At 50.4% G+C, this 22,218-nt stretch overlaps 1 protein-coding gene across 1 annotated transcript in view; it reads left to right on the plus strand.

Annotated features, from left to right (window-relative positions):
• Slc6a1 (solute carrier family 6 member 1) overlaps positions 1–17,909 on the plus strand; it is a 33,154-nt gene extending 15,245 nt beyond the window's left edge. Inside the window, exons 2-16 of the mRNA XM_005066125.4 lie at positions 2,602–2,650; positions 3,474–3,798; positions 4,118–4,249; positions 4,358–4,458; positions 5,458–5,567; positions 6,251–6,383; positions 9,071–9,205; positions 9,361–9,464; positions 9,868–9,992; positions 10,971–11,083; positions 11,280–11,411; positions 12,716–12,818; positions 14,049–14,149; positions 14,755–14,922; positions 15,678–17,909. Coding sequence (XP_005066182.1) covers positions 3,561–3,798; positions 4,118–4,249; positions 4,358–4,458; positions 5,458–5,567; positions 6,251–6,383; positions 9,071–9,205; positions 9,361–9,464; positions 9,868–9,992; positions 10,971–11,083; positions 11,280–11,411; positions 12,716–12,818; positions 14,049–14,149; positions 14,755–14,922; positions 15,678–15,782 — 1,800 coding nt within the window. The 5' untranslated portion in view covers positions 2,602–2,650; positions 3,474–3,560 and the 3' untranslated portion in view covers positions 15,783–17,909. The remainder of the gene's footprint in view (positions 1–2,601; positions 2,651–3,473; positions 3,799–4,117; positions 4,250–4,357; positions 4,459–5,457; positions 5,568–6,250; positions 6,384–9,070; positions 9,206–9,360; positions 9,465–9,867; positions 9,993–10,970; positions 11,084–11,279; positions 11,412–12,715; positions 12,819–14,048; positions 14,150–14,754; positions 14,923–15,677) is intronic.
• The last annotated feature ends 4,309 nt before the right edge of the window (positions 17,910–22,218 follow it).

Raw genomic sequence — 22,218 nt, forward strand, 5'->3', positions numbered from 1 at the left:
GTGTCTTTGTAAGTGGCTTTAGGACTTGATCACAGAACCACGCTGAAGACGGATGGGCCATCACTGAGACACTCACCACCCTTCTGGCCTCTTTCATTAAGTCCAACCTCTCAGTGAGTCTTCTGTTTGCCTGATTATATTGTCTTTCTCTCAACCAATCCCCATGTTCATTACTCCAGTCCAACTTCCTCTCAGCCTCTGACAGGGATGAGCTGGACCTCTTCCTCTTGGGCTGAGGTAAAGACCCACAGCAAAGAGACCCACGTGTTTACAGCTGGTGTTCCCTACTAGGACTGACATGTGGATAGTTGGGCTTGTAAAAATGCTGAGACTCTGAGGGACCAGAGTCCCAGAGTGCCCGGCCCGCCATCACTGTGTTATCTCTGCTGGTGTATTCCCACACGGATGTAGCCAGAAGTGCTGGGTGCAAATCATCAGTCCACATGAAATGGTGACTATCCTGAGCCCCTGTCAGCCAGTGCCGGAGTTACCCTGCATGCCTCCGTGCCTGGCCTTGCTGTTCTCATGGGGTCAGAGGGGCAAGGCAGCTCAGCCTGCATGAGCCGGTGCTGGAGGGAGCCAAGGGCAGACTCAGCAATAAGGTTGCTTCTGTACCAGGCAAGTCAGTCTCTGCATCCTGAATCCTTCCCTGGCACCAGTCCCATCGCACCAGCCTCCTTTGTTTATGTTCAGACATAGACATGAAATCACAGCTCGTGGCTCCGCAGCTCTTTCTCAGATGCTGCAGGTGTTTGGATGAATCCGGATATACATTTCCGGAAAACAGAAATGGCAGCCTGGCTCACTCAGGGCCAGCTCTTCCAAGTAGCCCTGCCTGGGACCCCTTGGTTGGACTTGAGGACTTGTGGACTGCCTTTTCTGAGGACCCAAGGGGCCAAGGAGTCTTAGAGCCACATGTGACCATGGGGACCATCCTTGCCCATCAGTGCCCATCAGTGTGTCACAGATGCCACAAGCCAGTGTTCGATAATGACAACATCCTGGAGGCTCATGGTTCTGGAAACTGACAGTCTGTGGCAGTCTAGAGGCATCTGAAGGACTTTCTTGTTGAATCTTCCCAAGACATGCAGGGAAGTGGCCGAGAAGGTGAAATTCACTTTTGTAACAACTACTCCAGCAGCAATGACATTGGTGGGAGCCAGGCTTCACAACCAGCCTGACCACCTCTGAAGTGTCTCATTCAAGCCATATAGGGACACTGTGACATCCCAGAGCAGAGTGGCTGGGATAAAGGAACCTATCAGCAAGATATCCTCTTCCTCCTCAGCAGCCAGCTTTGTGCCACACTCAAGTACAGGGTGGGCAGCCCACGATGCCCCAGAGTCCTAAGTCTCTCTTTCTTCACACCAAGATCCCAGAGAAGGAATCTGAGTGGCTAGATTAGGTCACATGGTCAGACCTTGCCGGAGGTGACTGGATCATTCTGAATAAATATTGTCTACTGGGACAGACAGTAGACAGTCTACTGGGATAGACTGGGGACAGAACTGTGGTCCCAGAAGAAGTGAGCCCATTTGCCTGTCTTGCCTGGCGTCTGCATATCTTGATGCTGAAGCACGCCTCGTCTTCTACCTCCTGCTCTCTCTATCCTGGAAAGTAGAGGCTGCCTCTGCCCGAGGCCACGGTTCTCCCTGATGTGGCCGAGCCTGGCCAGAATGGAGATAGACACTCAGGACAAGGCCATTACTGTGCAGGAGGCTCAAACTGAGCAGGCCACCTTGAGGAGAAGCAGGGGTGGTCGTGAAGTATTCCCATGAGGAGGACACAGTGGTGCCGGGTAACAGGCTGCATGCAAGGGGCTGACGGCCATGCACTGCACACAGGGCATCTGGGGCAAGTCCTAGGCACAACGCCCATGCTACCTATGGCTTTTGCTCATCTTCTTTGTGGGAGCCATGGAGAAGCACTTCCTTCCTGTGTTCCAGTTTGTTCTGAGGGTTCCATAAGTTTAGTTGGTATTATTTTATTAAACAGCTTCTATAGAATGTTCTAGAAAAAAATGTTAGCACACAAAGAAGAAAATCAATTCCACGAATGTCTGTTGACATGTTTAGGGGGCAGAACCTTAAACAGGACCACTTGAAGAAGAGTTTTCCAACCTCCACCTTCCTTATGCTAGAAAATATAGGGCACCTCCCTGTGCTCTGACATCACTTTTTTTTTATAACATTTCTGCAGATTTATATGGAGGATGGAGAAAAATATCAGCTAGAATAAACTTTAATTTTGTATATTAAAAAAAAGAAAAGAAAATATCAGTCCAGTTTCTGACTCCCAGCAGGCCCTGAGCGCTGTCCCTCCCCTGGTTCTACGTTTCCCCCCTGATAAAATTATGGAACACCCTGCCCATCGCCACAGCTGTCCCAACACAGCCCACCCTGCATGTCTGCGCATCTGTGGGCCAGTTCTATGCTGCATGGACTCACTGCAGTCACCCTGGCTGGGGATGCTCTGCAGTCACGCGCACAGCCTGCGTCTCAGCTGCCTCCCCTGCCTGTTGTCCCCCGCCAACAGCCAGGTACTTTTTGGTCTAGTCGGCCCACTCACCTCCCTGCCCTTTTCACCCCCTCTGTTCTGCAGGCTCTGCGGAGGGAGCCTTTAGGAAAGGATCCACTGCAGAGCCCATCAGGTAAGATGAGCAACCATGCGGGGCACTCTGCCAGTGAGAGGAGACGGGCCCCACTGTATAAACGGGGAAACTGAAGTTCAGAGCAATCATAGGGATGTCTCAGTCAGTAAAGAACCTGAACTCAGAACCAGGATGAGACCCGAGCGTAGTTGTAAAAGGTCAGGCGTGGCCACATGGGCCTGGAACCCCAGAACTAGGAGGGTGGAGCGAAGATGATTGCTGGAGCTTGCTGGCTGCCAGTGTAACTAAAAGAATTAGGATCTCTAGGTTCAAGGAGAGACCACACCTCAAGGAAATATGGCTGGTGTGGCTAGGACTCCCAACAGCCTCCCTTGGCCTCTATGTGTGCTCCAAATATGCTTGTGCTTCCCACACTCAGCCAGGTGTGGGGGTGTACACTTGTAATCCTAGCACTGAGGAGGCAGAGACAGGAGGATCCCAAGGGCTTTCTGGGTGACCATGTTTGGGTAAAGGTCATGTAAGCCATGGTTGTTCCTCAATGAGGACAGGGTTGGTCTGCAAACATGAAAGTTTTATCTTAGCTTTTCTGAGATTCCAAGGCTGCACTCATCATGACCCTCCATCCTCAGCCTCCTAAGTATCCCGCCAAATGTGGCTTCTTTTGCCTTTCCTCTCAACAGCCGAATGAGAGATGTGTGGCTGGCCTAGCTTTAAAATCTGGAGCAGAGCAGAGAGATTGAAGCACTTAGCTAAAGTCACACAGCCCCCCAAGTGGTAAAGTGGGTAATTAGAACTCAAAGCACCTTCAGGGTCCCCCTCCCCCTTGTCTGTTACTTACTCTGTCCTCCTACACTGACCCCAGGCCGCAAAGCTGCTGTCCACGTGGACCGGAGCTGACATCACACGCCCACCCACCAGGACCCCTGCTGCCAAGTTTGTGCTCCGAGATATGGCTACTGACAACATCAAGGTGGCCGATGGGCAGATCTCTACTGAGGTCAGCGAGGCCCCTGTAGCCAGCGACAAGCCCAAAACCTTGGTGGTCAAGGTGCAGAAGAAGGCTGGGGACCTCCCTGACCGGGACACATGGAAGGGACGCTTCGACTTCCTCATGTCCTGTGTGGGCTATGCCATCGGCCTGGGCAATGTGTGGAGGTTCCCTTACCTCTGCGGGAAAAATGGTGGTGGTAGGTGGCCACCTGGTGACCTCGGGGCCAGGGCTTTGCATTTTCCGGGTCTGCTTTAAGGGAAGGGAGGGTCTTTGGGAGCAGGTCCTATTGGCTGCCCCTTGTCCTTTTATTAAGAGTTCCCAGTGACATTTGTCTGTGGCAGTGGTGTCAGAATCCTCTGTTTCTTGCAAGAGCTGGGGTGCATTTTGAATGAAGGGTGCCTTTGGGCCTGGGCCCTAGTCCTGGGTGATACTTTCCCAGAGGGACACATGGGAATTCTGTGTAGGGGCCATAGCTGCTGGGGAGACTCAGGACCATGAGTGTGTCTCTCCTCCAGGGGCCTTCCTGATCCCATATTTCCTGACGCTCATCTTCGCGGGTGTTCCTCTCTTCCTCCTGGAGTGCTCTCTAGGCCAGTACACCTCCATTGGGGGCCTGGGCGTGTGGAAGCTGGCTCCCATGTTCAAGGGTGAGTGGGGGTGTGGCTCAGCATGTGGAGGGGCCTCACCCAAGGCCCTCAGGGAAGAAGAAGCCTTGGATCCATATCTGAGCATGCCCGGTATGTGTTCTACCCCAGGTGTGGGCCTCGCTGCGGCTGTGCTGTCCTTCTGGCTGAACATCTACTACATTGTCATCATCTCCTGGGCCATCTATTACCTGTACAACTCCTTCACCACGGTGAGTTGCTGCTGGCCTACATAGGCTGTGGGGATCCCCAGTGTGTTCCCTAGGTCAGTCCTTTCATGAGGTGTATAGCTTGTCTCCTATAGTATCATTCCTGGCCAGCCATTCTGAGAGCCTCAGTGTAGCACTTCCGGCATCCCACAATTGAATTCAATAGTTCATTTTGTGTGAACTCAGAACAGCATGGGTTTGAATGTTGACTCTACTATCTACCAGCTGTGCAGCTTCAGGAATGAGCTTAACTTCTCTGAGACCTCACTGCTCTCATCTATAAACATGATCCAGAAATTCTGTTTCTGAGTCCAAAGAACCAAAAGTAGTGTCTCAGAAACACTGGGGTCTATGCCATGTCTTCACAGCATCATGTTTGTAAGAACCAACACTCAGAAATAACCCAGGATCCCCAGGGAACATGTGTGACTGAATTGCATGTGTGTAGTGGAATATTACTTAATCGTAATAAAGGAAGAAACTCTGACTCACGTACTGTGGGCATGAACTTGAAGACAATAAGGCCGTCACAGAGAATAGATGCCGTGTGATTCTTCCGGCATGTGGTCCTTAAAGTGGTCAGGTTCCAGGAGTTAGAAGGCATCACGGGGGAGCTGGAAGGATGGGGAGTCAGTGAGTAAAGGAGACAGCATTTCTAGAAAGTGCTGCTGCATAATATTGTGTGTGCTTCATGCTGCTGGGCTACAGAAGGAACAGTGGTGAATTTTACATGGAGGAAGGAAACAAACAGTGAAACTCGCCCCGTAAGGCTGGACATGGGACAGACCCTGTCTGCTGTGGTCACCCATGTGGACACAGTGTTCTTGGTAGTGGGGAGGGGTAGGAGTTCAGAAGTGGGTGGTGTGATCTTGTCTACCTGCCCCTGAGAGCCATTAGGAAGGAGAGGTGGGAAATGGTGATGAGGGTGGGCAGGGTGAGTGGAGTCCCCTCTGGCCAGCCCCAGGGTCTTAGTGGGATCTGTCTATGACTCTGCCCTTGCAGACCCTGCCGTGGAAACAGTGTGACAACCCCTGGAACACTGAGCGCTGCTTCTCCAACTATAGCCTAGTCAACACCACCAACATGACCAGTGCAGTGGTGGAGTTCTGGGAGTGAGTGGGGACTGGGCACAGGGCTGGGGAGGGTGTGCCAGCTGGGTGGCAGCAGGGGGCTGAGGAGAGTGTGGCAGCAGGTAATGTGACTTCTCTTTCAGCCAGAGTCTATTGTGTGTCAGGGTGATTAGAGACCTGAGCATGCCAACAGGCATTGATAGCCTTGGATGCCCCATACTAGCAGGAGGACATACAGGGCAGGGGAGATGGCCTGAACCGCCCGCTTGCCATGACAGATGGAATGGGGGAGTCGGTGGGACAAGAGAAGGGGTGTGTGCAGGCTCAGTGAGGGCAGCAGCTACAGAGGGTGCCAGGTGAGGGCCTGTGCTAGAAGCAAGAACAAGCTGTGGGGCTTGGGAGGTCTCAGTTATCTGTTCTCAGATTCAGACAAGAGGGCCCTGTGCACTACAAGGTCTCAGGCAGGAGAGTGATCACATGGTCCTACCTGGGACTTAGGAGGATCCCATGGGTCTGGGTAGAGCAGAGTAGAGGTGATGATGCTCAGTTGACACCAATTCTTGCTGTACAATCTCCAGGGTGAGTGTCATGGCCCCAAGGTCCCTGTCCAAACTACGAGGTCATGGTGTCACCAGGACCTCTAGGGAAGGTATGGTCTGGGTCAGAGCCCTGGTCGCTCACCTTCCACTGGCCCATGTGACTCTTTCCCCTTCCTTTATCCCCAGGCGCAACATGCACCAGATGACGGATGGGCTGGACAAGCCAGGACAGATCCGCTGGCCACTAGCCATCACACTGGCCATTGCCTGGGTGCTTGTGTATTTCTGCATCTGGAAGGGTGTTGGTTGGACTGGAAAGGTGTGTGCATAATGGGGGCACACAGGAGAGGGGCAGTTCTATAGGAGGAGGTTGTCCTGGGCCAGGGCCCATGACTCCTACAAGCTCCATCTAACTTTAGTTAAGGCCCTTTCAGGTCTCTGTGCCTGGATGCAGTCTTGTGAAATGAGACAAGCCACTGCCCAGGTCACACATGCCACTGGCTTGATGAAGCCACCAGATGACAGGTGTTGCTCCAGGGTCACTGAACCAGCTTCTCCTAGTATTTGTTCCATGCCACCCTGTGTCCAGTACAGGGACCCAGAGATGTCATCTTCTGTCCTGACCCATGGGTGAGTGATGGATGGCCACAGACACACATCCCCAAGTTCAGACCCCTGCATGATAGCTAGTTGGCTCTGTGACCATGGGCATATTACCCTGTCTCCCCAAAACTCATTTTCCTCCTGTGCAATAACACATACCCAGTGGTTCACTGGCATCTGTCAGGTTCTCCAGTGTTATGGAGGGGAGTTGTCATTTCCATCTTACTTATACACGTGCAAGTGGGGACCAAGATGGGACATCTGGCTGGAGCCATCTGGGCACTGACTCAGGAGGGCAGCTGGCCTCAAGTGTTGTTGAAGAGTTTAGGGACAGAGTTATCTGACTTACTCTAGAGTCCGGTCTGAAGGGAGCAGAGGTATTACACACCTGTGGTGCAATCTGGTAGGCCCTGGGACCCACCAAGTCCTCAGATCCTGTGCTAGAGTCAGGAGACCTCTCATCTCCAGGACTAAGCAAGCAGAGGCAGGTATCGGACCCTTCCAGGCTAACTCAAGGAAGCAGAAGAGTGGGGCCTTTGTTCAGGGCTTTGGAGGAGAGTTAGAACCTCAGCACCCCAGAGAATAGCCATGAGTACTTGGACGAGTCACAAGACCCCCCTGAGTTTCAGTTCCCTCATCCATTAGTGGCTGAGAGACAATCTATGCAGAATGCTGACCAATGCCTTCTACATGGAAACTGGGTGTTTAATACCAGTTATAACCATTGGTGGTGATGGTTGCCCAGAATTCTGGTTACTTACCAGGGACATAGAGTGGGGGTCTCCCTCACTGTATCATTTAGGTATGTTGACCCAACAGCCTGTCCTTCAACAAGTTTCTATTGAACACCTACTGTGTGCTCGGCCTCATGCTGAGCATGGGGAATAGGGAAGTACAGACAGGAGATGTATTAGGCATGGCCTGTGTCCTCATACAACCAGCCTCTTTGCTCATCTGGCTTGAAAACCATACCCAAAAACAAGGCTCAGAGAAGGTTTTAAAAATGACCCAAAGTTACACAGCCCACTGGTCCTACTGATGACTGAGTACTCTCTTTTAAGTTGGTTTTTTTTTTCATGATTTATGACTGCTTAATACTAAGGGATCCGAGAGTCCAATAAGAGGGCTGAAGGTAACTCAGAATCTACCCATGCTCACCCCCTAATGTGGGAATCACATCAGACTTGGGGGCAACCAAGGTCAAAAAGAAGCTAAGTGCACAGGCCAGTTTCACAGAAGAAAGTTTAAACAGTTCTGCTCAGCACAGAGGCCACTGTGCCCTGCCAGCTGCAGTTTCATTTCCAGAGGGTTCTTAAGCAACGTAAGTCACAGCTAGGGAAAGTTGATGGCTTTAGATTCAGTAATTGCATGCTGGAAGTTTTCCCAAGCGTGAAATAACACTTTTTCAGATAAAAAAAAAATGCATACAGACGGGTTCAGTGTTGCGTTTAAATCCCTGTATAGCTGGAAAGCCATGGAGGGAGCTGACACCACCCGAAGGATCTCCTGTAATTAAAGATCATTTTCTTCCTGACACAGTGTGGCAGCGTTTAGGAGCTGAGCAGTCATGAGCCTGGCCTGTGTGTTTTAGCTTCACATACGTTAAAGAGGTGACTCAGTCATTTGAGCCCTTTTTACAAGGACATGTAGTCAACCTCACAGAAAAAGTGAAGAACTGAAATGTTGCAAGGTTATCAGATATCTACAGAGAGTCCACTGGATGTCACAGATGGCTGTAAGCATTGGGAGAGCAGGGATGTCAGTCATGTGTGGCCTGTCCTTCCTGCATCTACTAGGAGCTGTCTACAGGACCTTGTGTACATGTCCACATGGACTTTCAGCTTTCCCTGTTATCATTTGTGTTACTTGGATAATGTAGAAACAACAACAAAAAAACAGATGGGGTTCGAGTATGGTGGCACAATCTTATCTCTAATGTCAGCACTCCAGCGGCAGAAGTAGGTGGCTGTCTGAATTCCAGGCCAGTCAGGACTACATAATGAGATGTTGTCTCAAACAAAATAAACAAAAAAACCCCAAACAACAGCAACAAGAATTAGAGGTCACTCCTGTAACCCAAACACTCAGAAGGATGAGGCAGGAGGATCACTGTGAGTTTGAAGCCAGCCCTGAGCTTCACAGAGAATTCCAAGCCTCTAACAGGGGTGGCGGGTGGGGAGATATCTCCTCCCAGAAGGGTGTGTCTTCCTCCTTGACTGGCCATAGACAGACCCTAGCCTCATAGGCCTGGGAGAAGGGCAGAAGACAGGAATGGGGAAGTGGGTTGAGGAGGGACTTCAGAAAGGTGGGCACGCCTAGGAATCCGGGTCAGGGGAGGCTCCCCGAGGCAGAAGGGATCTGGTGCTGCAGAGCAGATGCAGTCCTGCGGTCCTTTGCTCCTAGGTGGTCTACTTCTCTGCCACATATCCCTACATCATGCTCATCATCCTGTTCTTCCGTGGAGTGACGCTGCCTGGGGCCAGGGAGGGGATCCTCTTCTACATCACGCCCAACTTCCGCAAGCTGTCAGATTCTGAGGTGAGCGCCCCATCGTGCTCTGCCACGCCCCACAGGTCCACAGGGCACACTGCAGCCGCTGACTATGTCAGGTAGAGCTGAGGACTCCTGGGCAGGCAGCTGTGATGATGATTCTGTACTTAATTGGTTCTGAGTTTCTGATCCTCTGCCCACAGGTGTGGCTTGATGCAGCCACCCAGATCTTCTTCTCCTACGGACTGGGCCTGGGGTCCCTGATCGCTCTCGGAAGCTACAACTCTTTCCACAACAATGTGTACAGGTGTGAGGGGACGGGTCCTGAGGATTCCTTCCTGACTACACCCCCTGACCATGCCTTCCTGGGAGAGGCACACTGAGGCCACGCCCAAGGAATGCATGCCAATCTCTCTGCCTCTTTGCCTACCCTTTTCATCTAAGACTCCTTGTGGATCCCAAGCTCCAAGGTCACGCCTTCTGTAGCCACACCCACCCTGGCTATTTACATATTAGGTCCCTCTTTGCCTCTTAGGCGACCCCTTTCCTCTTGCTCTACTGTCTTGATCTGAAATTTCCCTTCTAGGACCTCGAGACCCTGTAGCTCCTCTTCTAGAACCTCCTTCCCTTCCCTCGGAGGTCACTGCCCTCTGACCCCACTAGCCTGTAGCCACACCCCTCCCCCAGCTCATGGCCCTCCTGCTCTTCAGGGACTCCATCATCGTCTGCTGCATCAATTCCTGCACCAGCATGTTTGCTGGCTTCGTCATCTTCTCCATCGTGGGCTTCATGGCTCACGTCACCAAGAGATCCATTGCTGACGTGGCGGCCTCAGGTTAGCACTTTACCTGGGGAAGGCAGGGCTTGCCATGATGGTATGTGTTGTCATGAGGATGTGTGTGGGTCCAGCTGGGACATGGCTTCAGGCTAGACTTTTGCCGTAGCTCTAAAAACATTGTCACTGTGTAGATTGTGTCCATTCTGCTCTCCTGGTTACCAGTGCCAAAGCCAGGAAGACCCTCAATGCCTGACCTAATTTCTCTTTTGGCCAAGGCAAGCCATAGCAGAGGGACTGTGTCCCTGGAAGGAGCCCCTGAGGTTCAGGAAAGTGATGTGACTTGTCCCTTGGGGAATTGGGTTGGTCATGCTCTCTGCTGAGCTTTTTGTCTTACCCACAGGGGAACCCCCTCCTGTAAGCTCATTTTCTAGGAGGAACTCTCCAGCTTGTTGTCCCCCATCCCCATTCTCCATACCCCCACCCCCGCCCCAGAGCCACACCTTGGAAGATCACAGTATCCTCACAGGGGTGTCTTCTGAACTCAACCATCCCCTCTGGAGTCTCCAGACCCAGACAGACATCCCACATCTGCTCCACCCTGTAACTTCCCACCTCATGAAGAGCACAGCTGCCCCAAGCCAAATAAAAGCCTCAGCCTCCTCCCACCAGCCCCACCCTCCACAAGAGCATCAGTTCCAGTGTCTGCCCTCCACCTGCCTCCTGCATGTATCTCCATCCGGCTCCTCCACTGCACTGTCCCGGCCACTGGCCGGGTCCCATGGTCTCTCCCTGGAGGATGGCCACAGTTCTGAGCCACCTGCCAGTCTTCCCTCTCAGTGCTGAATCTCATTGCTTCCTACGGGATGACGGGGCACACACAAGGTTACCCAAAGGATGAACTGAGTCAAAATGAGCGGTGTGTGGGGTCTTCTGGGTGTGTGTACCAGGTTGTCAGGTGTGCCAGGTGTACTGGTGTGTCGGGTGTGCTGGTGACACTCAGTCTCTCTCTTTCCTCTGTTTTGCCCTTCCCACCAGGCCCTGGGTTGGCATTTTTGGCATACCCTGAGGCTGTGACACAGCTGCCCATCTCTCCCCTCTGGGCTATCCTCTTTTTCTCCATGCTACTGATGCTGGGGATAGACAGCCAGGTGAGTCCCCAGAGCACCAGGAGAACCCTCATCAGGACCAGCCTGGTTTTGGTTAACACCCACCGTGCCTGGAAGGCCTGATCCCAGACCATCCCATCCCTGCTGTGTGGCTATAGGCCTCCTGTTTTTGAGTGGGTGGGTGGGTGGGTGGAGGCTGGCTGCACTAAGTGACTGACCCCACCCATCCCCCAACCAGTTCTGTACCGTGGAGGGCTTCATCACTGCCCTGGTGGACGAGTACCCCAGGCTCCTCCGCAATCGCCGTGAACTCTTCATTGCGGCTGTGTGCATCGTGTCCTACCTGATTGGCCTCTCTAACATCACCCAGGTAGGCTGACCAGCATCGGACATGCCTCAGATTCCCCCCCAGGACTTGGCACATCTTTTCATGCCAGGAAACATGTTTGCTCTCCAGCCCTTGGGCCTCCTTCCTCAGAGTTAGTCTATGCCACCATCTTTCTCTGCACTGAACACCATCCCCTATGCATTCCACTGTGAGATCCATGGAGTCCCAGGCTGATGGGAGAAGCAAAATTTGAACTAGAAGGTATAGGATAAATCTAGGGAATGTAGCACCCATCCTAGCCATAACCACCTGCTTCCTGGAGGAAGAGAAAGGGGTGATATAAAGATAGAGTGATGTGGGGATGGGGTGATGCAGGAATGGGGGTGATGTGAGGATGTGGGTGATGTAGGGATGGGGGAACTGAGAAGGGGGAGAGGATGAGGTGACTGGGGGATGAGCAAATGGAGGGGGTAGGGGAGATGGAGGATGAGGTGGGTTGGGGAATGAGCTTGCAAATGCTCACAGAAATGAGTCAGAATCAACTTGGGAGTGGGGCATTTGACAGGGACACTTGCCAAGTCCATTCTGGTTATCTCAGAGAGAAATGCTGAGCACACCTGCTGTGGGTTAGCATAGCCCATGATGTTATCATGATGGGCACTACCATGTTGGTTTTCCAGGGGCTTGTGTTTTATGGGTCAAAACTAACAGACATATTAGCTTCTTCCTGAGAGGAGCACCAGGAAAGAAATGGGTATTAGAATCAAGAGTGACCAGCAAGGATTGGGGGCTCTACCTCAGACAAGGTAGTTAGGAGAGGCCTCTCTACGCAAGTGGCCATTGAGCTGAGACTTTAGAGATGAGGCAGGGCCAGTGCAGGGGTGAGGTGGGGTAGGGAATCTTACAGAAGCAGGCAGAACGGGCACAATGGCCCTGTAGTGGAAATGCATCTGTAGAGCTGGAGGGACAAGAGGAGGCCATTGTGGCAGAGGCAGAGTGGGAGGTGGATGAGGTTGTCAAACCAGACCTTGCAGGCTTTGTGATTAGATCTGATTTAAAACAATAGCTCTTCCTATTGTCTTGTGTGAGTCAGGACAGGGTTTAAGCATGAAAGAAGAATCACTGATATATGCCAGTGATGGCTCGGCTGCTTTTCTGGACCTATGGAAAGCCCTCTGGAAATGGGGCATCTTCCCCCACCACCCAGACAGTGAGCAGCCACAGACCCAGGAGTTTGCCTTACTCAAAGCTTCTCTGCTGCAGTGTGCCTAATCCCTGCCTCTTTGGGCTCATGGGACTCGGGGAGATGGGGCCATGTCTCCACTTTATCCCTTTGTCTCTTTCAGGGGGGCATTTATGTCTTCAAGCTTTTTGATTATTACTCTGCCAGTGGCATGAGCCTGCTGTTCCTGGTTTTCTTTGAGTGTGTCTCCATTTCCTGGTTTTACGGTGAGAGCCAGTCCTCTTCGTTCATTTATCCATCTATTCACCCATCCATCCATCCATCCATCCATCCATCCATCCATCCATCCATCCATCCACTCAATCACTGTTCATTAATAATATCTTGACTACTAAACCTTTATTTTGTCTTTTTAACACTTCCACAAGCTAAGTTGACACATGTGCTAGCTACCCTGTTTAGAAAGTGTGACTGGGACAGTTTCATCCAATCATTTAAAAATGCAAGCCAGGGGCTAGAAAGATGCCTCAGAAGTTAAGAGCAATTGCTGCTCTTGCAGAAGACCTGGGTTCAGTTCCCAGCACCCCTCCATGGAGACTCACAATCTCCTGTACTAGGAACCAATTCCTTATTTTGACCTCTGTGGACACTGCATGAACATGGTGCAGAATACATGTAGACAAATACTTATACCCATAAAATAAAATAAATAAATTTTTAAAATGAAATGCAAGCCATCATGACTTTATAAATTTGAGGATAAAAAAATTGGTTTGAAATTTTATTAGGGGACTAGCGAGATGGCTCAAAACACTTGCCACCAAGTCTGGCAACCTGAGTTCAAGTGCCTGAGCCCATCTGTGGGGTGAGAGAAGTTATTCTCTGACTTCCAAATGTGCCTCCCCACGCACAAACGAAATAAATAAATGTGAAAAAGGAAATTTCATCTGAAAAACTTTACAGTTTTTTAAGGCATGTGCTTAATGATTGCAAGACTGTATATGATTACAGGTATGAACTATTTTTAGAACAAATCACAAAGGAAGAGTCTAATTCACTGGTTTCTTGTGGGAGTCCAAAGATCTAAGAATGTCCTTCCCAAATGCCAACGATCTCAGCAGGATGTGTCCTCAGTGAGCAGCGACCTGCTCTGTTCTGCGGGCTTCAGATTTTCTTTTACCCACTATCAGTTTCTCACAGTAAGACCACCATGGGGAAATGTGCCCCCACCCCCAGAAAAGCCTCTGAAGGTTTGGCTGGGACAGGTTTCTGTGGGAGGGGCCCTAGGCAGGTGTGTCTTTGCATGTTTACATATTCTGGTGCTATAGGAATTGAGTAAAACCAAAGCACATATCCCGTATAAGAAACAAGGACACTGGGGTTCCTAGAAGTGAGGGGACTTGCCCATGGCCACACAGGAAGAAGTGGCAGAACTGGGTTCTAGACCACTGTCCTGGAAGCTGTTCTCTGCTTCTGCTTTTACACCCATGTCACAGGTGTCAACCGGTTCTATGACAACATCCAGGAGATGGTTGGCTCCAGACCCTGCATCTGGTGGAAACTGTGCTGGTCCTTTTTCACACCCATCATTGTGGCGGTAAGGATGGGGCTTGACCAGCCACTGGGATGAGGCTAGTCCACTGGGATGAGGCTAGCCCACTGGGGTACAGGCGTCTCAGGTCCCTGAAGACATTTTTGGAAGTAAAGGCAGGATAAAGCTCTCCAGGTCTCCTGTTCCCCTCAAGTAACACTTCACCTTCTGTTTGTTGGACATCTGTGTCAAGCCCTGCTCAGAAACAATCACATGACCCTATCCTCACAGCCTCAGCCAACCAGACTGTTGTCCTGAGTCACCACAGAGAGAACCGAGCTCACCCAGCTCAGCCTTACCTAGGAGCCCAGGTTCATGACACTCAGATGCTTCTCTTCTTTATCAAGTCTTACGCCCTCCATGAGGTGGCAGGGACACGTGGGGTTCTTGAGATGGGGACTGGGCTGTTGCCTATATTGTGCCCTGTATATGATCATGGTGGCCTGGAGAGGGCCTGGCTAGTCTGCAGGCAGGGACCCCTCCCCAGGCCCTTTCCAGAAAGGGGATCCTGCTTTACCACCTCACCTGCACAGTGTCAGAATAGCTGTGGTGGGGGTAAGGCCTTGCTTGGTCCAACCCCCATGACTGACTGTGCCCTTCCCCATCCATAGGGCGTGTTTCTCTTCAGTGCTGTGCAGATGACACCCCTTACCATGGGAAGCTACGTTTTCCCCAAGTGGGGCCAGGGCGTGGGCTGGCTCATGGCTCTGTCCTCCATGGTGCTCATCCCTGGGTACATGGCTTACATGTTCCTCACCCTAAAGGGCTCTCTGAAGCAGGTAAGCTCTTCTGCAACTCAGGGGCGCTTAGGGTCTAGTTGGGAAGGCTCGAGTCAGCAAGCCAGCACCATTTAGAGTGACGGAGTACACCTCTGAGGCGCTGGTGATATGCCTGGGTGGAGCAGGACTAGGGTGGCCTCCTGGAAGCCTGAAGATAAGTCAGACTAAGTGGTAGAAGCAGAAAGAATGCTCTTAGGAGGGTAGGATGGGAAGCTTGTACAAAGGTCAAGGGGTCAACACTCCATGAGGTAAGCTGAAGGGAGATCAGTGTGGCTGGATGGCAGAAGGAGGAAGCAGGTGGGGTCAGAGTAGGCTGTATACGAATCTGAAAGGATTCATGGTGAGCAGAGGGACAGCATGAGTAAAAGCCCGGAGAACAAGCATGGCTGGGGTATCTGAAGAAGAGAGGGCAGTGTGGCTGAGGGGGCTAAGTGAGGAGGGGGAGAATCGGAGATGGGGGGGGGCACTGAAGCCTGAGAGGTGGCAATGGCTTTTACAGTGGGTGAAAGGGTGTCTACTGGGTCCTGAAACAAGGAGGGGCCATTCTGACCAGCTTCCTGCTGCTATGCTGAGGATGGTCAAGAGAGGCATCAGAGGGTCAGGAGATGAGAGCAGGGTGTTCTGGCCAGGTAGCCTCCACCATGTGAGGCACGTGGCTCTCTAGTAAGGAGACTAGAGCTGGGTTTGGTGGAGGGAGAGGGATAAGAATGGCTGGTCCCCACTGCAAGGAGCCTCACCATCACCCCTGCCCACAGCGCCTCCAGGTCATGATTCAGCCCAGTGAAGATATCGTGCGTCCTGAGAATGGTCCTGAGCAGCCGCAGGCTGGCGGCTCAGCCAGCAAGGAGGCCTACATCTAGGGGTGCAGCCCCCTTATCACCCCAACACTGGCACCCTGGCCTGGTTGTACCTACACCCCTTGAAGACTGAAGATGCTCTTTGTCTCCACCTACCTCAAGGGGCGGGTCCAGACACCATCACCATGCAGAGAGGGGAGGTGGGAGACAGTCTGCCCCTGGGTGGACCCTACGTGGGCAGCCACCCCTGGGGGCTTTCACAGAGGCCTGGTTACTTTTCCTGCAGGCCCCACAGCAGGATCAGGTGGCTGGCCTTTGTAACTGCCACTGTAGCTCATTTTTATGCTGCCAGAGAGGGTGACAGCTTGAGGCCACACACTCCTGGCTTTTAGTCATATTCAGACTGTTGTCCTGTGCCCCAACTATAGACTGTTATCCAGACTTCCCTGTCCACTTGGCTCTTAACTGGTCATGGATCAGGGCTACAGCTTTTGTTCGTGGACACCGGGAGCCAATCTCTTTCCTTCCCAATTACTCCTTCCCGAGGCAGCTTCACAGACAGCCCCCAGACACCTCTGTGGCTGTTCACAGAGCAGTGCGGAGAGGGTCTCTGTCCCTGCGACCCCGTGACCCGGGCAGCTCAGCGCCCCTTGCTCCACCTCCCCAGCTGATGCTAACAGCAGCAGCCTATCCAGAAGGGCCGTGTATGCTGAGGAGAATTTAAAAAAAATAAAAAAGCCACAAGCACAATTGCCTTTTTTAGTCACCATTCCAGTACTTTCCCCAAGTGGGAGCTCTGAGCTGCCCAGTTTTGCACAAACAATGGCCAAGGAAACCAAGGTGAGGATTCTGTCTAAATCAGGACCAATCCAGTTGGCCCTGGTTTCCCTCTTAGATTGTCACTGCCACTCTGTGCTGCTGTCCCTCCTCACCTTTCTGAAAATTCCTCAAATATATATGACCACTAATGGAGGAGGGTGAAGCTAGAGGCCCTGCCTACCCTACCCTGACACTGGGCTTCCCTTGCTAACCTGCTCCAGAGGGAAATGTCACATGTCCCTTCTGGCCTTGGGCTCTGTGTTGGTAAAGCCAGTGGAGACAATTTCTGGAAAGTTCCAGCAGTTTAGCCTCTCTCCTCTGCTGAGAGGATGGGTTCCCATGTAGCAAAGTGTATGTCTTGTCCCGTAGCTCCTTAGCTTGATAGCTCACAAACTGTGTTTATGACTAATCCTTAATAACTATGGTGAATAACTGTGACCGTGGGTTTTTTTTAATCTCTTGTCATTCTCATCCAAAAGAGACCAGCACACCAGTTCTTGCAATAAGCTCTCTCCCTCAGAGCATTAAGCACACTGTAGAGAATGCAAACACATATGCACATAGAAATGCACACACATGCACACCCATCCTCACATGTGGCATTTAGCATCCTGTGTGATAGTGTGTAGGCAATCTACCAGATCTTTTTGAGGCCACCTGTAAAGGGGTCGTGTGGTTGAGGAATCTGCTTGCTCGGTGGAGACTCTGTGACCAGCTTGCACAGGTGCCTGTCATCAGAGTCCCGGGTATGGAATGCAAGGACCCTCCACTGTGTCTCGTGGCCCTGTGGTCCCTCCCCCACTGTGTATGAAGCCCTTTAGGATGAGGGCAGGAGATTTCCTTCTTGCTGCTCGTTGTTCTTAGATGTAAAAGTCAGAACGAGTCTTTCTGAGATAAGTGCAGTATATTTCATGTTTGCAAGCACCTCTGAGATGTTTGGCAAGAAATCCCCTGATTCCCACCCAAACTTACCTTATAGAGCACAACATTAAGGGTCGTACAATTACTGTGAGAACTGTGAATATGTGTAACTTTTCTTTTTTTAGTTTTTGCCCAGAGGGAAAAAGATAATTGTATTATCATATATGCTTTGTTTTTTGCAATAAGGATTTATTCTCAGAACACCAAGTAAATTTATCTCTATATAAAAAGTATATGTAATATATGACTATTCAGACTATATACAGAGCCTGTTTTAAAAACATTTACAGTATTATTTAGTAAAATTATCTGTTCTATGGACCAAATGTAAAATATTTATACATGAAGATGTGTTTTAAATGTCTATAAATGATATCACAACTAGAGCACGGGCGTTATGTAAGTTTCTAAGAATTTAGAGGAAAAATAATAAAGGTTCTATGATATTCACTGTATTAGTTACTTTTCTGTTGCTGTGACAAAGCACTATGACCAAGTCAGCTTGCAGAAGGAAAGGGTTATTTGGGCTTACGGTTCCAGAAGAATAAGAGTCCAGCACGGCGGGTAAGCAGCAGGCATGGAGACAGCAGCAGGAAGCAAAGTGCTAACATCTTGAATACAAGCACAAAGTAGAGAGAACAGACTATAAGTAGCGAGGCTGTCCTCCCAGCCCATCCCCCATTGGTGTACCTCCTCCAGCAAGTTTGCATCTCCTGAACTTCCCCAAGCAGGGCTACCAGCTGGGCACCAAGAGTTCAAACACTTTAGGCTATGGGAGATAGTCCTCTTTTCTTTTTTAATTTATGTATGTATTTATTTACTCATTTATTATGAGTGCTCTGTCTGCATGTATACCTGCACACCAGAAGAGGGCACCAGATCTAATTATAGATGGTTGTGAGCCACCATGTGGTTGCTGGGAATTGAACTCAGGAGAGTCATCTCTCCAGTCCTGATAGTTCCCTTCTAAAACCACCACACATACTGCAGGCCTTCCTTTCTTAGGGAGGGGAAATGTACAATAGGCTCTTTTCTTGAAACAACACAAGGACACAAACTAACTCTGTCCCAGATGAAGAAAGATTTGGGCTCAGAGCCCACTGCAGTGAAGCTGGGCTTTCCTCAAACGATACGTAATGCAGGAAGAAATGACTTGGAGCTGTATAGTGGAGGCATTCTCAATGTGTGGGCCAAAACAGAGATCTAGAAGCACATTTCGAGGCACACACCTTTAATTCCAGAACCCAGGGGCAGGTGGATCTCTGTGAGTTCAAGGCATTGACTTGATGCATTCTTTAGAATTTTAACTTTTAAAATATGTGACCTTGGCAGAGATGTTGCAAGCATAGCTAGACTGGATTCCTAGCCATGCTTCATCCAGGCTTCACTAGTTGTAGGCATGCCATAGTCTCTGGCTCACCCCTAGCCCCATTTCCTCCTTCCTCCCTTCCTCTGTCAATCAAATCAGTCTGGGATGAGAAACTGCTATGAATACCACGGAGTAAGGGGTTTATTAAGGGACATAGTCCTTAGATAATTGTGAGAAGGGCTGGGAAATAAGAGCCTCAAAGGAGGACCTGAGTGACAAGTGACTATACTCCACGGTCCTTGCCACCTCTTTGGCATACTGCTTCCGGCTGCCCCACCAGCGTAGAAGTCCACTGCACTGCACGGGTGGGTCCAGAACAAGACTCAAAGTGTGTAAGGTGTAGACAAGTGTGTCCACCCCTGGGTCACCCTGGCCTTGCAGAGCCCTGGAAGGTCGCTGTCCACTGGAACCAAGAACTTGCTTTGAGTCCTAAAAGAAGACCCTCAAAGAAACATGAATTGGGCTGGTGAGATGAAGAGTTCAATTTCCAAAACCCACATGATGGAAGGAGAGAACCAACTCCTTCAAATTGGCCTCTGACCCCTGCCCACCTCCACCCAGCGCACCTGTGGGTCACCTTCCTTTACCTGGGGAGCCCCCTCCTCCCTCCCCCTATGGTCCCTCCTTATCCTCGGCAGTCCTGCCCCTGCTGCCTGTCTTGTTCCAGGCCACCCTGAGGTGAGCGGCTTTGACTGCCCACTGTGCCGTGCCCTCACATCAGGCAGGAGGAGATGGCACTGGCCTGAGTCTGGCCACTGTGGAGCTGGGAATCACTAGGCCCCTTTCATGGTTTCAGACCCACTTGGGAAGGCCTAGCCTCCTGTTGCTCACAGACACCAGACAGTCAGTCACCTGGCACTGGTGAGAGCCCAAGCTGGCATATACCAGAGCAGGTGGCAGACAGGAAGTGTAGGCTCCTGCTTCATGCCTTCTAGAGCATGGGCAGAGACCACCAGGCAGAGGCGTTCTCAGAAGGCAGCCCCAGCTCATGCAACATGATGGGGACAAGGTGATTATTTTCTAAGCCATTTGAGAAGGACTTGCTGATGTTTGGGGTTCCTCTCTTAAAACCATCCAGAGCCTTCCACAAGCAAGGCTGCCCAGGGAACTTCACAAGGTCATAATGCGATTGTCTAATTCCTAGTTCGCATCCAGTTTCCCTGACCGTCCCTAAGGCATACCTTACAGTGACTTTGGGATCCAGTTTAGGAACACACTTTGCACCGACTTGTTTTGTCACTCAGCAAATAATTGTGAGCACCTGTTACCTGCCAAGCTGAGGTGAGGCTGGCGGATGCCCAAGTCCAAGGGAGCACTGACCTGTCAACTTAGCTCCCTCGCCCCATCTCTATGAAATGTATCAGGACTCCTGAAATGCATCAATTCTACTCCTGGCTCTTCTCCAAAGTGATGGAGAGCCAAGCCTTATGGGCCTTTCAGAAGAGAATGGAGTTTCCCATTTGAAGAGCAAATGGTTAAATTAAGGAAACCACCTACTTGGGGGAAGGCTTCACATTCCCCTCCCACATCCTGGGGCTTGTCTGCAGTTGACTGCTTTCTGACTTCACTCTAGGCACAATGAGTCCAGCTCAGACTCTACAGGAAATCAGCTGCAACCTTTAAACAAGACCATGGAGACTTCCCTTAGCCGGTTCTCCTTTGCCCTTCCCTGCCTGCCCTGACCGAGGTGGTCTGTGTTGGCTTCCTGCCAGCTTCTTTCCTTTTCAGCTTCTCAGGGGGGAAGTTGGAAAGATGTGAGAGGGCTCTGGGCTGGGAAGACTCTTCAAAGCCTTCTATTGGAAGTTCCAGTTGTTTTCAGGAGAATACAGTGTACATTGATGTCCCCTGGGGAAGCCTGGCTGCGGCAGAGTGTGACTCACTGGGCCTGGGATTCCTCTGAATGACTGTGATGGCTCTTTACTTGAACATTAAATATGAAAATAGATAAAAATAGAAAGAAAAACCACAGGTTCCTCTTCGGAAATGCTCACAGGGAGTTTGCAACCTGCTTAGGAAAATGACAAACTCTTTCATTCAAATTGTCTAAAGCATAAGAGACTTGACAAAACATTCCAGAGGAGTTGGCCTCAGACATAACTGGATCCAGGAGTTCAAAAGGTGACATCAGAAATCAGTCAGAGTCTTAGTCTCTCCCTCCCTTCCTCCCTCCCTCTCTGCCTCCCGCCCCCGATTATAGGATTATCAGATTAGCTGTATGCTTAATGATGGAAGAGAAGGTTTACACAAAACTTGCAGAGTGTATCTTGTCCCTAATTTATGTATCTCAGCCCTGAAGGTCATCTGGGATACACATCTATCCTAGAAATTAACTAAGTATGACCAAGAGGGTAGGATGTTTAGAGTCCATTCCTAAGCAATGGAATGGATCAGAAATACCCAAGCACATGGACTGAGAATCTAGAGAAGCTAGAACATGTATGCTGATGGGACAGGGAAAGACAATGCAGAGGTTCCTCCATCTTGTATTCTTGCTGAGGGCATGACAAGTTTAATTAGGATTTGATCTCCTTAATAGAAGATTCTGTGAAAAAATTACTCAACTCTCATCTAGGAACCCAAGGTCAAGATAACCTAGCTAACTTATCTTAGCTCTAGTTAAACTACTTCTTGTGCAAACCTCCCCACTCCAGCTAACCACTTATCCTAGCTTCTGTTAAACTGTTTGTTTGTGCAAAACCTCCTCCTGCAGCTTCAGAGCAAGATAACAGGATGTGCTTTTTGCAATAAAATAAAATAAAACAACAACAAAAAACAATAATCTAAATACTTGGAGCTACACTTGGATCCAGAACACCTGAGTGTAGTTCCAGTCACCTAGAATAAAGACTTTCAGTTGGCTATAAATTATATCTGAGTGGTCATCTCTGATGGGCCCACAGAAACACTGGGCAGGCAAACAACAAATTCCCACAGATTAGGCCACCAGTTTATCAAGTAACTTTAGAGTTCTTCCTCACATGGGTCATCCCATGGTTGCATCTACTTGCTCCCATTTTGAGTATGAATCTTCCATGTAGGGGCAGATGGAAAGGCCCTTAATTATTAGATGGACTGAGATCACCCAAGGCAGGTCTATTTGACTGTTCCAGGGGTGGAAGTTAAGAATACCACCTCTTTATGACCCAGACGTTCATCGTTGCTTCTTTGGACCCCAAACAACTGATTTCCTGACTCACATACTCTCTTCAGGCTTGTCTACTGTCTTAGTTACTGTTCTATTACTGTGAAGAAACACTATGAAACAAGGCAATTTTTAAAAGAAAGAATTTAGTTAGGGACTTGCTTACAGGGTGAGTCTGTGATCATCATGGCAGGGAACGTGGTGACTGGCAGGTGTGACCCTGGAGCAGTAGCTGAGAGCTCACATCT

The sequence above is a fragment of the Mesocricetus auratus genome, unplaced genomic scaffold (genome assembly GCF_017639785.1).
Source record: "Mesocricetus auratus isolate SY011 unplaced genomic scaffold, BCM_Maur_2.0 Super-Scaffold_100676, whole genome shotgun sequence".
NCBI classification, from domain to species: Eukaryota; Metazoa; Chordata; class Mammalia; order Rodentia; family Cricetidae; genus Mesocricetus; species Mesocricetus auratus.